General features: G+C 38.5%; 1 protein-coding gene across 7 annotated transcripts in view; it reads left to right on the top strand.

Moving 5' to 3' along the window:
* The window catches only part of creb5 (cAMP responsive element binding protein 5), a 323,604-nt gene that overhangs the window by 217,631 nt on the left and 88,080 nt on the right, over positions 1–17,893 (top strand). For all 7 annotated transcript variants that reach the window (XM_008117034.3, XM_008117035.3, XM_008117037.3 and 4 more), the window contains 2 exons: positions 9,931–10,057; positions 11,997–12,107. In XM_008117034.3, coding sequence (XP_008115241.1) covers positions 9,931–10,057; positions 11,997–12,107 — 238 coding nt within the window. The remainder of the gene's footprint in view (positions 1–9,930; positions 10,058–11,996; positions 12,108–17,893) is intronic.

Below are 17,893 nucleotides of genomic sequence, written 5' to 3'. Positions count from 1 at the left end.
TTGGATTATGTTTAAGATGCATGTGCAGTAGAACACACATCATCATCATCATCATTATTATTATTAGCGACATTTATATCCCGCCCTTCTCACCCCAAAGGGGCCTCAGGGCAGCTTACAAGTTATATGTACATACAATAAATTATATTATTAGCATAGCACAATAGAAGCATTATATACCACTATATTGCAATATTATTAGTAATATTGCATGTAATATATCATATACTATAATAATAGTGTATTATATTATATTATATTATTATTATATTTTATTATATTATAATATTACATATATCATCCGTTTTCCTCCATTTTCCTATACATGCAATGTGCTTGTGAAGAGACATTATAGAGAGAGGTACCTATATTATTGCATATGACTGACAGTGGCAGAACAAAAACTAAATGAAGAAGGAGAAAAAGGACAATACATAAAGGAAATGGTTGGCTAGAAAAAGTCAAGAGATGAGTAAGGTGCAAACCTGCTAACTACTGCCCTTGGCCAACTGATTATTTGTTTCATTTATTGATGCCATCTTCTTCTAATAACCCGTAGGATTAATTCTCACCTGGTTGTTTTGCTATGGAAAAAGGTCATCTCAGTGATAGAGCATTTGCTTCAATCCCATCTTCACCTAACAGCATGAAACCCTGCCTGAAACCTAATGAATACTGGCCAGCTTTGATGATACTGTGCTAGATGAACCAAAGATCCTAATAGTATAAGACATGCTACTTCTGCAAAACTTCCCATAAATCTTCTGATGTCTCTGTCTTGTGCAAAGATAGCCATGTACAAATACGTGAAGGGAAGTCATAGGGAGGAGGGAGCAAGCTTGTTTTCTGCTGCCCTGCAGACTAGGACACGGAACAATGGCTTCAAACTACAGGAAAGGAGATTCCACCTGAACATCAGGAAGAACTTCCTCACTGTGAGAGCTGTTCGACAGTGGAACTCTCTCCCCAGGGCCATGGTGGAGGCTCCTTCTTTGGAGGCTTTTAAGCAGAGGCTGGATGGCCATCTGTTGGGGGTGCTTTGAATGCGATTTCCTGTTTCTTAGCAGGGGGTTGGACTGGATGGCCCATGTGGTCTCTTCCAACTCTACTATTCTATGATTCTATGAGATGGTGCCTTTTTAGAAGTGCAATCTACAGGACTCATAGGCTAGAGCGTACTGTCTTCTGAACGTCAACAGTAGTAGCCACTATTCTGTACAATAAACAGTATTGGCAATTACTCTAACTTTTGTTGTTAATGTGCCTTCAAGTTATTTCTGACTTATGGTAACCTTGAGATGACTATGACTGGGTCTTCTTGGCAAGATTTGTTCAGAAAATTTGCCATTGCCTTTCTCAGAACCTGAGAAAATATAGCTTGCCCAATTCACTGCATTCCTCAAATCTTGTTATTTTTCTGTTTTCAAGCTTTGCTGCTGTATCAACATTCCATATATCTCAATATATACTGTATTCTAGTTTGATCAGAGTCACCATGGTACTTTTTTCTAATTCTTTTATAACCTCTCCTCCATATTGCTGTTTGGTAGAGCTGATCTGTGTCTTCATTATGTTAGCAGGTGCCAAAATATGTAGGTATTTTCCCATTCTTTCCGATGGTTGTCTAATATGTGAGAGGATTACAGGTTACATATACATGCAGTTAGCCCTCAAATTTGTGATGATTAGGGGTACAGGACCCTCACAAAAGTGAGAAAACCAAAAATATATGCTATTTTTTACCAGTGAGACTATATCTCTAGGCATTTATAAGTCCTCCAGGACAATTCTATAGTGAACTTCTGCCAGAGGTTAACCATAGAATCATGCTAGAGGACTGACAAATGTCCAGAGAAATGTCCTTTCTAGGCATTTGAAGGTCCTCCAGTATGATTATGTGGTCAACTTTTAGTCACATGTAGGGCAATAGCAGAGGTGGTGACAGCAGTAAATAGAGCAATCCAGGAATAATCAAATCCGTGGCTGCTTAACTTGCAAATGTGGAGGCATGACTGTAACTAAAATCCTGGCCTCTTATTAAGTCACTATAGTGCAATGCTGCCAAAGATTTGCTATTATTTCAGTGAAACATTCTCATTTGGAGTTGATTAATTCTTATTTGTAGTGCTTGGTACTGAAAGTAAGAAATGAATAGGCGTAAAAGAAGTATGTGGGTTATTATTTAGGCATGGATGGACATTGCAAGACTTTTTGAGATGAAGGACGAGGAACAAGGGCAAGGAAGTTATGAGATCCATCTGATATATGGAAGCTTACTGGACTCTTATTGGTAAATTAATCTCTCTATATATAAATGTTATGTGCATAATTAGGACCGAGTTAACAACAAAACCACTAGACCAAATACCACCAAATTTGGCCACAATAAACTAACACATCCAAAGTATGTCCTTCACTCAACCCCCCCCCCCCCCCCAAAAAAAAAAACAGATTGGCCTATATCTATTTTTCACTTCCCCCCTCCCTTTTTGGCCGGAATGGTACGCTCCCCTAGAACACAAGTACCCAGCCTTCTAAGCAGCAAGCTTATTCCATTGTATTTCAGCTCACCAAACAAGGATTCCCATAAGAAGAAAATGGCCAGGCTTTGAGGCTTCAAGGTTATTCACTGCTATTCCACCTTGCCAACAAAGGATCCCCATAAGCCACAACGATATGTGGCTGGGCACAGCTAGTTATATATTGGCTATGGAATATCCTCTACACATTTAGGGGATCAAAACAAGCACAGATATTTCCTCCAACAAGGTGGAATACCCAGAGGACCCAGGAGGAAAGGTCCACTATGGATACACCAGGATCTGCCCCTACTCTGCTTAATCTTGGCATATATGAGAACATATCATACAACACCACTGGATTTCAATTTGGCCTAAAATCTGTGTCACCTTTGCATTACGTACGATGTTGTGGTGGTTCACTGAAGTCAGAAAAAATGTAATCTGCAAAGGTCAACGTTTTACAGACTAAAGAAGGGATCTTTGACCCTTCCCTCCAGCTGTTTATGAGAACCGATTTACTTCGTTTTTCCAGTCACAGTTTTGTGGGTGTCAAGCACATTGGTTCATTGGGGCTAACACTATAAAACACCTAGGGAGCAGGTGGCCATCATGTGCACCTCTGTCAATTTCAGTGCTAGAGTGTACAAGCACATAATTCCTTTTATTAATGAGCATAGGCTAAATTGGACCCTAACATTCAAAAGTGTGTTTTTCCATCCAGGAAAACCCTGGAAAGCTCCAAGGTGCTACCAAAAAGAAGAAGAAAAAAAACACCCCAACAAAAACAGCAATTTCCCAACTGCAAAGCAAATGCAGACTTGCAGAGCTAAGCAGAACCGAGGGTGAGAGTGAGGACAGCAAGGTAGCTTATTTTCTGGTTTTTAATATATACAAATAATTTCCTTTTTACCCAAGACCCCTATTCCCAGGCTCATTAAATCAATTTCAGAAAACATTTTGGCTCTGGAACATGTAAGTAAAATTCCAACCATATGGACTCTGGAGGATTACCTGCGCAAACGGCACAAGTCAAGCCAAAACAAGTTTCTGTCAAATGGCCTAACACCTAAGTTTATTATGAAGGTAGAAAGTTCTATAAAGGGTTTGTACACAGTGTAGAAAGGCCTGGTTGTGGAGCTCCAAGCACTTGTCCTGGAGGCTGCTTGTTTTATGTCAAAATCAGGTTTCCCTGATAGGTTGCATATAATAACAAATGTAAAAATAGTGGGGAAAGGATTGCATAGGTTACATACAAAAACAAATGTCAATGGGTCTACTCTGCCAATCTGAAACCATTTTATTCGGTGACAAAGTTTATTGTAGACTAAAACCAAAGTGTAGTGTTTATAATAGTGTGTACTCAAATAGTGTGTTTGGTTCTAACAGCTGCTCCCAAGCTTACAATTTTCAGGATAAATTTTGAACTGAGGGGGAAAAAACCACCTCAATTTTTAAACAGAGGCAGGAATGTTTTGATTGTGTATTTCCACATGGCATGGCATTCAGCTGGATTATACTTGTGGTTTTTCTCAACTCTGTGATTTTATCATTCAATTAATGTTTTACATTCTGGCTCAGGGCGCAATGATCAACAAAACATATTTATTAATGCTTATTTCATTTACCATATAAGAAAGATACTTCCGGCAGGTAAAACAAAATGCATTTGGAGCACAAGACAAAAAGTAGAAGGGAAAAACAAATAAATTAAATAGACCAAAAAGATTTACAGTATATACTCGAGTATAAGCCGACCTAAATATAAGCCGAGACACCTAATTTTACCACAAAAAAACTGGGAAAACATTGACTCAAGTATAAGCCGAGGGTGGTAAATTTCAGAAATAAAAATAGATACCAATAAAATTACATTAATTGAGGCATCGGTAGGTTAAATGTTTTTGAATATTTACATAAAGCTCAAATTTAAGATAAGACTGTCCAACTCTGATTAAATCATTATTCTCGTCTTCTTCAATGTAAATGCCCTTATGTCTCCTTTTAATAATAGAGTAAAATAATACATGTAATAATAATAATAATAATAATAATAATAATAATAATAATAATAATAATAATAAATCCATCAAAATAATACAATAATAAATAGAGTAAAATAATAATTGCAATAATAATATCAGAGTGAAATAATAAATGTATTATTAATAATAATAAAAATAGAGTAAAATAAATGTAATAGTAGCAACAATAATAGAGAAAAATAATAAATGTAATAATACCAATAATAATAGAGAAATATAATAAATGTACCATATATTCTCAAATATAAGCTGACCCAAATATAAGCCAACTTATATAAGAAATAATAAATTACTTAACTGTGTGTAACAAGTCACATAGCAAATTACTTTTAAAAATTACATTTCCAAGCTGAAGAAAGTCTTTGAAAAAATACTATTGCAGTGCTTGCCTCTGCTGGATTAATTTTGACACCACATGAAACCACACTTCAGCTTCTTTATAGTTTACTAGCTTTTCCCGGCCACGTGTTGCTGTGGCTTATGGGAATCATTTGTTGGCCAGGTGGAATAGCAGTGAATAGCCTTGCAGCCTCAAAGCCTGGCTGTTTTCTTCTTATGGGAATCCTTGTTTGGTGAGTGGAATGCAATGGAATAGGGTTGCTGCTTGGAAGGCTGGGTACTTGCGTTCTAGGGGAATGGTTTTTTGGGCTGCTAGAATTGCAATGAATAGCCTTGCTGCTTCAAAGCCTGGCTGCTTGCTACCTAGGGAATCTTGGGTTGGTCAGCTTCGATAGTACACCGTAGTATCGCTGCTTCAAATCCTGGCCACCTTCTACCAAGGTTAATCCTTTGTTGGTCTGGTTGAGTTGCACTGAATAGCCTTGCAGTTTCAATGCCTGGCTGTGTTATATCTAGGGAAATCCTTGTTTTGCGAGCTGAAGTAGCACCCCAATCAAAGAGCTGCTTTGAAGCCTGGCTACTTGCTTTGTAGGGAAATCATTGTTTCGCCAGCCTGAATTGCACTGAATAGTCTTGCAGCTTAAAAGCCTGGTCGCTTTCTACATAGAGCATCCTTGTTAGGCCAGGTTGAATGGGACGGAGTAGCCTCGTGGCTTCAAAGCCTGGGGGTTTTCCACCTAGGGGAAATCTTGGTTGGCCAGGTTGAATAGCACCGAATAGCCTTGCTGCTTGCAAGCCTGGCCGCTTTCTACCTTGTGGAATCCTTGGTTGGCCAGGTTGAATAGCAATTAATAGTCTCAGTGCGGTAGGTATGAATGCTGCAATTAGCCACCTTGATTAGCATTTAATGGCCTTGCAGCTTCAAGGTCTGGCTGCTTCCTGCCTGGGGGAATTCTTTGTTGGGATGTGTTAGCTGGCCCTGGTTGTTTCCTGTCTGGAATTTCCCTGTTTTCAGAGTGTTGCTCTTTATTTACTGTCCTGATTTTAGAGATTATATTATACCACAGTAATTATTATATATTATATTTATAATCTTATATTATCTGCTTAGAACTGGATTCTATGAGGCCCCTTCTACACAGCTGTATAATATCCACACTATACTGGGTAATATGGCAGTGTGGACCCAAGCTAATCCAGTTCAAAGCAGATACTGTGGATTATGGGCCTTGGCATTCTGGGTTATACAGCTGTGTGGAAGGGACTTGAGTCTACACTGCCATATAATCCAGTTCAAATCAGATAATCTGAATTTTATAGGCAGTGTGGATGAGGCCTAAGTGCACTCTGCCTCTCCCCGGGTGCCATTTTGGCTGAGGGAGTTGCTAGGACATGAAGGGGCGGGGCCTAAAGGCAACAAGGTCTACCTTTCTGTCTGGCAGTTAGGGAGGGAAAGGCTCTTCCTCATCCTCTGTAATTTGGACTATTTTTCTAGGTTTTTTTATTGAAAGACATAGATTGGATGACTATGTCTTTTGTGGCCAAATTTGGTGTGATTTGGTTCAGTGGTTTTGCTGTTTACTCCATAGTAAAACAGCACATTTATATATATATATATGTGTGTGTGTGTGTGTGTGTGTGTGTGTGTGTGTGTGTATACTAGCTGTGCCCGGCCATGCGTTGCTGTGGCAAAGTGGTGGTGGTATTGGTTAAAAATTGTAGTATTTTATTGTATGAATTTTTAGTGTTTTTTCTTATTTTTTATTGGGTTGCTAGGAGACCAAGTTGGAGGAGCTTAGCCTTCGAACTGGCAGCAATTGGATAAAAACAATTATTCCTCTCTCTCTAATTAGGACTTTATTTTTCTTTTCTTTTTGTTGTATCAACCTAGAGGCGTGGATGATGGGTTGTGTTATCAAATTTCGAGGTTGAGGGGCCTGTAGTTTTGTTGTTTTGTGGGTCGCCGTGATGCCATCACTCTTTTATATATATATATATATATATATATATATATATATAGAGAGAGAGAGAGAGAGAGAGAGAGAGAGAGAGGATTTCTTGGTCTCCTTCCTTTGGAACTCACAAGACGAGCCCACGATATTGTCATAAACTAGGGCCTGACGATATCACCAGGGTGACCTACTGATGCTATAGGATTGCTAACTTTGGAAAGACAAAAATCTACCGTCTGGGCTCGAGTAATGTGTGATGTTGTTTGGGTAACGGAATTGTTAGCATATGTTTCATTGGATTGCTGGGCAGTGTAATTTCTTGTTTCCAATAAAATCACAGCAGACAGAATGAGTTTAATCTAAAAGAAACATTACTAGAAGATGTAAGATGCAGTACTCATATCCAGTCACTGTGGTTTAGATTCCCTGGCAAAAAAGCCCACTTCTGGCAGAACAGCATTACAATATTTGTAGCAGAATTAATTTACAATAGTCATTTAAAACATGGTTGCTTTCTTTAAATAAAATCCCCTAGACACAACCGTTGGTTGGTGCAAAGTTGTATGAAAATTGTATTTCATTCTATCTAAATCCCTCACAAAACCCAAACATTCGGAAGACAACTCTGTGTTCACCTCCTGGCTTTCTCTTGTATCTTTCAAGCAAAGAACTTAAAAACTAAATGTATTAGGAATTGAATTTTAAATGGCCTCATTCATACCAAGCCTGAATTACATGGAGATTTTCCTATTGCAATTCAATATTTTCTTGCTGTCCAAAGTTTCAGTCAGGACAGTCTATAAAGTAAAACAAAGCAAATTTCTCCTCCAGTGGACAGGAGTGTATCCAATCCATCCAATTTTATTGGTTTTGTTCCTATTCATAAAAGTGCTACAAATGTCTAAACTGCCTTGGACAATTGGATAGGAAGAAATATAGCAGATCAGTGACAACATTTATTGCATAGATATTAAATAGAATGGCATAGAATAGTTTTCTTCCATCCTAGCCTGTACTACAAATCCTATTACTCCCAGCCATCAATCAGCCTGTAGGATTTGTACTGTTTACATTTGGCAGATGCCAAACTCTGAAAATAATACTTTTGAAGCAGGCCACCACAAAGCATTCCACTTGTGGTCAACAGTGAAAGCCAGATTATTCCTGCCATTTTCTGTATCCATCCTATGATGTCTAACACTGACACACCAGGAGGATGATGTGCCGAACTTTCCCTTCTTCCAACCTTAATGTAAACAGATGTGGTTTCTGAGCTCACGGATGGTTAATGAGCCCTGCTAAGCCTTATGATTTCTACCAATCTATATCCAGATGTTGCTGGACTGCAACTCCCATCAGCCCTAGCCAAGATAAACAGTGATGCGGTAAAGTGGTGAGGTTTTGCTTTGATCATTTCCTGACATCAGTGGTGAGGGTAGGTTAGGAATGGTGTGAACTGCAATCCAAAACATCTGGAGGGCTACAAATCGCCTTTGTCTGGTTTATGGTAAACATACATACACTTGATTTTTTTTAAAAAATAGTAAGAAATAGCAATTAACCAAAGTTTTAAAAAAGTAGATACTGGTCCAATGTCAGTCAGCCAAGATTATCGAATAAAGGGAGATGGTGCTTTTTGCTTTTGTCTGAGTATCCTTGAGATATTCAGTTACAAATACACCAATAAGGAAATCTCTTAGGTTCCTCTGTTTTCCATCCATACGGGGACAATGTTTTCTTTGTAATTCAAATGAATGAAGTATATCTACTGTGTTATTGCACCCTTTAACCTTTTCAACCTTTTAATTTGTCGTACCAGAAGAGTATCAAAGTTTTCCTTTTATATATATGTATGCACATATATGTGTCTGGCAGTGCAAAATACGACTGGCATTCAATGTTAAAGATTTGTAACCTAGGTTTATAATTGCTCCATATTCAGTACAACTATTTAAATACCTTCCTATCTCACTTTCACAGTCAGCAGCTTGGGTTGTAAGAAGGAGGTTATTCAACTGCTGATTGGAGCACAAGGATAATAATCTTTCCAATCCTTCAGCCCACAAGATCCTTGTTGCATGTCCTTGTCTGATGACAGAAGAGGACTGGAAACTTCATCCTCCTTCAGTGGTTGAACACATCTCCTTCTCTCAATCTGGCACCTGGCTCTTAAGATGGGCTGAGAGGGTGAGGGCAAGACATATTACTTAGTTACACACACAGAACTAGGTAGCTAATGTAGAGTGTCTAGAAAGCACTCATGTGATCAGCAAGGAGGAGGAGAAATTATTGCCAGTCCTATGGGTGCCCTATTCTTACCATCAGCAGAGGCACCCACAATGGCCAGGAGTTTAGAAGGAGCTCCATGGCTGGTTAGATCTGGCAGAAGTGACAGCACAGGCATGACATTTTCTTTTGTCCACTTAATGGCTTCATGTGGACCACTCAGACAAGAGATGTGACAGTTAACTTACAGCATCTGTTTCTATTTTGTATGACAAATATCAAGTCCTAAAAGCCGATGTAATTATTTTGCAAAGGGTGTAAAAAAGCAACATGTGTTTTAAAATGAAAATTAAAAATACATCTGGGAACTGTAGTATAACAACAACAACAACATCAACAACAACATGCTCTTTCTTGGGACAGCAAACAATTGAAATAACCAATTGTTTAGAAGGCAAAAGATCCCTAACGAATTCAAAAGTATTAGTTACTGGAAATCTTAGTTCCACAGAATATAAAGATTCTAGAGAAATCACCATAAAAATAGTGACTGTAAGGACATGCTATTAAGTTTCAAAATGTTACTCTCTATTTGTCAGAGGAATTTGATTCTGTTTCAAAACCTCATTGGGTGTTAAGTCTCCTTTCTCCCCTTCCACAGGCACAATTATAGCATCCATAATGAAACATCCCTCCTGAAACTGAAACATTATTATAGGTTTAACACTGCAATACCATGGAGACTTTGAGATGTTGACGTCCTTAATTTTGAAATTCTACTCTTTTGACTTTGAAATAATGTTTTCTTCAGTATGTTTCAGCCCTGTGCTTCCTTTTTTTTTATTTTAGGCCTGTCCCAGGCTCACTATCATCACTACTGCACCTGCACAACCGACAACGACAGCCCATGCCTGCGTCTATGCCTGGGACTCTACCAAATCCTACCATGCCTGGATCCTCTGCAGTGTTGATGCCAGTAAGTACTTCATATGTGTGCCTAAATAGAAGATAATGTAATGCACTTTATGGACTCCCGTGCAACAAAAAGCATCTTATTTTATTCTGTTCTTGAAAGCAGGGGGTTAGGCACTTTGGCTACATTTCAGAGGAGAGAACCGGCAAAACCGCCTCTGAGTATTCAATGCCCAACCCTATGAAATTCATGTGGTCACCAGAAGTCAATAGGTGACTTGAAGATGCAGTAGACTCTCACAGCCCTTCCACGCTGCCCCTATATTTCAGGATTTGATCCCAGATTATCTGTTTAGCCCAGGTTATCTGGCAGTGGGGACTCATATATTCCAGTTTAAAGCAAATAATCTGAGATCAGATCCTGGGATAAAGGGCAGTGTGGATCTATAAGGGGTTGGTACCAGGACTGTCCCCTATACCAAAATCTATGGATGCTCAAGCCCCGTTATATGCCATGACTTAATACAATTTTGTCCCCTGTATAAAAATGTGAACAATTCAAAGAATTCAGAGAAAGCCTGAGGTTCTGTGAAATGGCAGGAGGCTACAGTGGTGTAGCTTTAATCAGGTAGCAAAATCAAGGTTTACTTTTTGGATTTGTTTTCATGAATATCTTCAATGATGGTCAAATCCATAGATACAGAACCTGTGAATACATAGAGCCAACTGTGTACACATACAATTACAAAACCTGAACTACAATGTTCTAACTGTGGCCTTCATCCTTTTAGAGATAGGCTTGTGCATCAGTGTGGCTTATGCATACATATGTCTTTTCTGGGATAGGCACAGGGTAATATTCTCTTGACCCTGCACTCTGTTCCAAAAACTTCTATCCCCCATGTAAGTCTGATGGTGTGCTGTTGCTTCAGTGGGAAGTGGTTGAAAACTGGAAACAATTTAGACCATAAAGATATGAATGGTTTAGGTTCTTGGGAGAAGGAAAAGGTGAATGCAGCCTTGTTTCTCCTCTCTCCCTGATTATGGACCTCTGTTTCACAACCCAAGACTGGGAGAATCAGAGCTGGTAAGTGTTAGGTGATTTGAATACAACAGCATCAGTGACTGGTGTCTGGAAATCCCTAAACCTAACTTTTCCAAGCATTGGACTGAAACAGCTGCACACGTCATGTTGTTTCCCTGAAAACATTCCCTACATTGTTTGGATAAATAATTTTTACATATTTTTCACGCAGCATGGATGGTAGGAAGATGTTTCTAGTTTTTCTTTGTCAGTTGGCAGTATTATAACAGTTTGCCGCAATCTAAGAGAGACATGTTGAACCCCCTCCCCAGATCCAACAGCGTTAATAGAAAAAGCCTTCGATTTCAAACATTTTAGACCATGCATTTTTATTTATACTTTCAAAACATTGGTGTGGGCTACCTTGACAGTATGAGCCATAATTTCATACCATGACATTTTAAAAGCCACTTGAATCTCAGTGTTGTTTTCTAAAAAGAAAGGAAAATCATTAGTGAAACTCTCAAAACTAAGTGACTGATTTGTTCTTTTGACGAAGAGGAAAGTGTCCATTGATTGTTGGGTAAAATAATTTCATGGGCTATATTTTTTGTCTTCAGAGAAAGCTGTTGCTATCATATAGGATCATAATGCTGCTTTCTGGGAAGCAGGAGCAGAAGGGAATTACAATATCCCTGTCCTGCTCATTGGCTTCTTATAGGTTGGTTGAATGCATCAAGAGTAGTCCTCATGTGGCATTACTGATGTTGTATTGCAATTCCAAGATCTTTCAGTGGCTAGATCTGGTGGCTTATTGGTCCACCAATAAGCCCACCAGGTCTATTTTGCTAGTTGTGCAGTCTTAAAATAGTAGAACACTATTCTTAGGTAGCCTACATCTTCTCCATTTGACAAAAACCAGAATATAGGTTGTTGTTCCAAGACAACCTGATTTCTTTATTTTTCTTTTCTTCACAAGATGGAACGTCAAATGTCAATGAACTCCAATATCATGGGAATGCAAGGCCCAAACCTCAATAATCCCTGTGCTTCACCACAAGTCCCTCCAATGCACTCTGAAGCCAAAATGGTAATGTATTAATATGATGCTTATATACATACATTTAAAAATCTTATTATATTCTTGTTTTTCTGACCAGATACATGATTGTCTCTCTGCTCTAGAGAGGTTTGGAATATCATTTGATCTTGCTATTTTGACTAGGATTAAAGAATACTGGGCATAGTGTTTTCAGCTGAAGATACGTATTTTTCTGGAGTATTTAAATATCAGTAATAGAAGGCATTTTGTGAAGCTCAAGGAGGCATAATAACTATTTTGTCTGTGAGATAGTGTGCTGGTTGAATTTGCTTAGGCTGTAAAATCTTGCATTTTTGTTGTCAAGATGCCTAAATATTGATTTTATGTCCTAACAGTGGTATGGTGGTGACCTTTCTCCATGACTTGTGGATTTTATGATCTCGGAATATGAAATAATAGAAGTATTAGAATTATCATGTTGCTATTTTATGGTTATATTGGCAATTTTCATAAAAAATTATGTCTTCACTAATTTGCAATATCAGATACTAGTCTGCATAACACTTCTGATCAAACAGAAATCAGAACACTGCTTTTGAAAAAATAACTCATAAAAACTCGTTGGTTCTAGCTGCACACTTTTATAGTTAGTTGTTACATTGTTGGCTCCATTTCTTGTTGTTTGCTCAGATCCATTTTCTTTTGTGCAAAATTGTATATGGAATTTTGAAAAAGTGGTATAACATTTGAAATATTCCCTCAAAAAGACTTTTAAAAAGTCATTCGAAAGTAATGCGTACATCCAACTCACTTCTCAAAAAGTGGAATGATGATGCCATTGAGTACATAATTTTAAAAACAAAATGGGCCGTGTGTGATGTTGTAATGTTCTAATTCCAGCTGCAGATCTAAATAGGTATGTATTTGTAAACACACTTTTGCTGTGTATGCATTTTAAAATATATTTAATAATTTCTTTGAATTGAGGACTATGTTGGAAACTTCAGGTAGTTGTGATCTTCACATTTTTATTGGACTCATGCACACAATGTAAGTTTATATTGGAATACACAAAAATTAAATTCCTCAGAAATTTCAAGAAAACAGTAAATCAGTTTTTGCTTTTTATCCCTAAACCCTGCATCTCAATGTTTCTTTATACACATAGACACATTCTTTTTTTTTAATATATGCCCAGTATTCCTGTCTAACATGATATCAATTCCTCTCATCCTTAGCCATTGGCTCTGTTGGCTTAGGTTTACAGGAGTTATAAGGGAAACATCCAAGGGACCCTAGTTTGGGAAGGCTTCTCCTTAATTTCCATTCCCCGTGGCTTAAATGTGGAAATTTATATGATAGTTTTGTGTTGTAGTACAAATCTGAAGCACACAGATAATAGATATATAATATATCTGTGAGTGATACTAACTCTGATACTGATTTAGGAAATAAGAATTGCAAATAACCTAGCCAAATCGGAGAAGGTGTTTGCACCAGTAAAAAAAATACATTAATAATTGGGAGACTGCTTGATGCCTGGGGGCCACATATTGCTACCACATGCTTATAACTGCTCATTACTGAACTGAATGAAAACCATCCTGTGTACTTTTGAAGTTACTGTTGTTTGCTAGAGGAGGTGAAGGGAAATATTTGCCTGCCAGCAGATAGGATACATGGTTCTGGTACATGGGAACGGTCACATCTTTACCGCCATATAAATTTCAGTTGAGCAGCCAAACCAAGCCTTTTTAACACCTCAACTGAAACCACACTCTGTAAACATGCAGTTGGTAAGCTCAAAGAGCAAATGTAGCCAAAAGAGTTGGCAACACGAGCCAAACTAAATCTGTGGTTGAAGGTTTTTTTTTTCTTCTTCTCTCTGCTGTGTGCCATACAGTAATTGTGATGTGCCAGAAAGCAACGGCATCTGCAGCACATCGTATTAAATCTTTCTGGATTAAGCTGCCGGCAAGTTTTTTCCCCTCTTCAAACCCAAGCGATGTTGAGCCAAGCAAAATAGTTCTTGGCTGAGCAGAAGGGAGGAAAAAAAAAACCCACCACACTGGCATGCCTTTCAGAGTAATGCATTACAGAGGCTAACATTTCTGCTATGGCTTTGCCGTTCCCAGCGCATTGTGTGTGTGTTTTTTAAATGGAACTCTGAGGCTTTTAAAAACGAAATTATTGATACATATGGTGGGAATGCTGTTCTTTAATATGAGAAATTAAGTGGATCGCTTTTTAATCTGAATAAATTTGTTTTGGCTCAAAGACTCAGCTTTATGAAGGTGTTGACTTGGCAAGCCTTCCCTTAGGTGATCCTTCCAAGAGGCAGTATACAACAGGATGTCATTAACCTGTAGCCTTAATTGCTTTTAATAGAAGCCATATTTAAAAGAATTATACTGTGCATTTATGTGCATTAATCATACATATAATTAAAATTTGACAACACACTAATATTCTTACAGCAGTGTGCCATTTTCTTCAGTATTGTGTATGTAAACTGTGGCTTGTAAATCCATTTGCTAGTCCTAACTAGAACAGACATTGAATTTCTGTTCTAATGGAAACTTAGCCTCGTCTCACTGATTCATCAAGGGCTCTTTGCAGCACGTTATTATATTACCGTATGTACTCATGTATAAGTTGATCTCATGTATAAGACAAGGGTAGGTTTGAGGGCCTAAAATTACAGATTTTGCGATAATCCATACTTAAATTCAGGATCATTCTGCAGACCAGACACCATGGCAGAGAGAGGAGGAGGTTGTGCTTCTTCTAGGTTCTTCTGGAGTAGACTAAGTTCTTAACTTCACTACTCTGCTTAAAAAAGGGAGATAGTTCCTTCTTTGATAGGAGCTAAGGTATAGAACCTGCATTGACCCATGGATAAGTCAACCCATGTTTTTGTGATTTTTTTTTCTCGTGTCAGGAGCAACCTGAGTTGCTTCTGGTGTGAGAGAATTTGCCATCTGCAAGGACGTTGCCCAGGGGACGCCCGGATGTTTTGATGTTTTTAACATCCTTGTGGGATCCCCAGGTGGGGTTCGAACCTGGCAGCCTTCAGGTCAGCAACCCAACCTTCAAGTCACAAGGCTTTAATCCACTAGGCCATTTGGGCTCCTGGTTTTTGTGATGGATTCTAAACTTACACATGAGGATATATGAATCATGGCTGCTTCCTATGGCATCCTATGGCTTATAATTTTGGAGACAGAGAGTTCTAACTGAGAATTCTAAATATTCCCCCTAAACTACAAATTTCGTAAGATGTTGGAATGACAATTTAGATGGGATCTTATAAGATAATAGCATAATGCAGTGTTTCTCAAACCTTGCTCCTCCAGATGTTTTGGACTTCAGCTCCAACAATTCCTAACAGATGGTAAGTCCTAAATATCAGGAGGAGCAGAGTTTGAGAAACACTGGCATAGTGTGATAGAATCCCTCATCCTCTTTTGTTAGGACTAGAAATTAGGCTTAGGCCTTTGATCACAAACTAAAAATTGTTTAGACAGCCATGAATATCAAGTTGCTGGTGCAAGACAGTTGGGAGCTTATGGCATGGCAACTAGGGACATGAGCACAAAGAATAACTATTTCTGCCTAGAATAGACCCATTGAATCAAAATAATTTATTTATACGTTGACCTAACATACTGCAGTTGAATCAATGAGGCTAGAATCATAGAATAGTAGAGTTGGAAGAGACCTCTTGGGCCATCCAGTCCAACCCCCTGCCAAGTAGCAAGATATCACATTCAAAACACCCCTGACAGATGGCCATCCAGCCTCTGCTTAAAAGCCTCCAAAGAAGGAGCCTCCACCACAGTCCGGGGCAGAGAGTTCCACTGCCGAACAGCTCTCACCAGTGAGAAAGTTCTTCCTAATGTTCAGGTGGAATCTCCTTTCCTGTAGTTTGAAGCCATTGTTCCGTGTCAAGGAATCTAGCCAAGCTGATCCTAGACATGACAGGGTTGTTAATGACAAAAATTGTTCCACGGATGTATTCACGTTGTTCCTGGGTGAGTTTGAGCCATGTGACCTAGCTTTAGTGATACTTTGAGCAATAAATACTCTAAGGCAGTGGTTCTCAACCTGTGGGTCCCCAGATGTTTTGGCCTTCAATTCCCAGAAATCCTAACAGCTGGTAATCTGGCTGGGATTTCTGGGATTTGTAGACCAAAACACCTGGGGACCCACAGGTTAAGGGCATCAGATCCCATTTGATTGTAGAAGCTAAAAAGGGTCAGTTGTTGTTAGTACCTGAATGGTAAACCACTAATGAATACCAGGTGCTGTAGGCTGTGTTTTAGTGAAAGGGACTGGAAAAACACCTCTGATTATTATTTTCCCAAACCCTATGAAATTCGTGTATACATCAATAGGCAACTTGAAGGCATGCACACAGAGGAATACTGATATACTGGACCAAGGGCTCAAAGGCATGTTCTCAACAGAATGGTTGTTCCTGTAAACATGAAGAAGGGCTTGAGAGATATTTGGTCAGGTATGTCCTGATGTGACATGTAATGTGAAAGTCCTAGGTAGCTTGCAAATAGCAGAATGATTCCACTGATGGATTTAGGGTGATTCACAAACATATTTGTGATATGACTAACAGACTAGCACTAACAGCAACTGATAGGGCTTTGAGACTCAGAACAGCAACTAGAGCTAGCAGACAACTATACAGTAAGACAGCTGTGTTTGGAATGACCCACAGCTGCTTTCATGCCTTCCTTAATACCCCAGTGGGAGGAGCCAGAAGGTAGATCTAAGAGAGAGCTCTGAAAGGGAAGAGCAAGAGCAGTGATGTAACTACTTTGGGTGCTTTTTAAAATAATATTTCAAAAACTTAAAGATAATTACATGGGTTAAAATAAATGAAACAACATAATACAATCTATAATTGTGCTCAAATTTCACAAAAATGTTGATTAGATTTAGAGAAGCAGCAAGATCTCTTATACATATATTTTCACTTTAAATTGGAATATCTAAAAATCAGGATCTATGACCCACATACATTATTACATTTTTAGAAACTACATAAAATACCTTTGGTCTGGTTCCTAGTTATTCAAAAATACTCTTATAATTTAGGAGAAATTAAAGAATAAACGTTTAAAGCAAGCACAAATTATCATAGTTGTTATATACCTGGAAACATCATAAATTGAATTTAAACTTTGTTTTTCCTATGGAGTCTAATCAACATAAACAAAGTTTAACCTGGGAAGTCCGATTCTGATAATCAGATTTGGTGGATTGCATCATCTTCACGTTGAAAATGTTGATTAAACATCCACAATGTCAAAAACCTGGTCGCTTCCACTATGTTGTCTATTGCAGCTATTGCAATGTAAATTGGTGGGAAGGTGCATAATGATGATGTGAATATCTGGGTTGCTGTGCATTTTCTGGGCTGTATGGCCGTGTTCCAGAAGCATTTTCTCCTGACGTTTCGCCCACATCTATGGCAGGCATCCTCAGAGGTTGTGAGGATGCCTGCTATAGATGTGGGTGAAACGTCAGGAGAAAATGCTTCTGGAGCATGGCCATATAGCCCAGAAAATGCACAACAACCCAGTGATTCTGGCCATGAAAGCCTTCGACAATGATGTGAATAAATTATCAAAATTTGGTTGAGATGTATTTGCAGTTCTGGAGGAACTCTAATTTTTGCTTCTCATAGAATTAGCATTGGGATTTGATTAACCAGTTAAAATTAATAAATAAACAAGGGTTTGTTTTAACCTGAAATTTTTAGAAGGGAGGTGAACCCATTACACACTCACACACCTTGGCTATGGGCTTGCTTA

This window comes from Anolis carolinensis, chromosome 6, assembly GCF_035594765.1.
Source record: "Anolis carolinensis isolate JA03-04 chromosome 6, rAnoCar3.1.pri, whole genome shotgun sequence".
NCBI lineage: Eukaryota > Metazoa > Chordata > Lepidosauria > Squamata > Dactyloidae > Anolis > Anolis carolinensis.
Note: the sequence above shows the minus strand (reverse complement) of the source record. Positions and strands in the feature narration are given on the sequence as shown.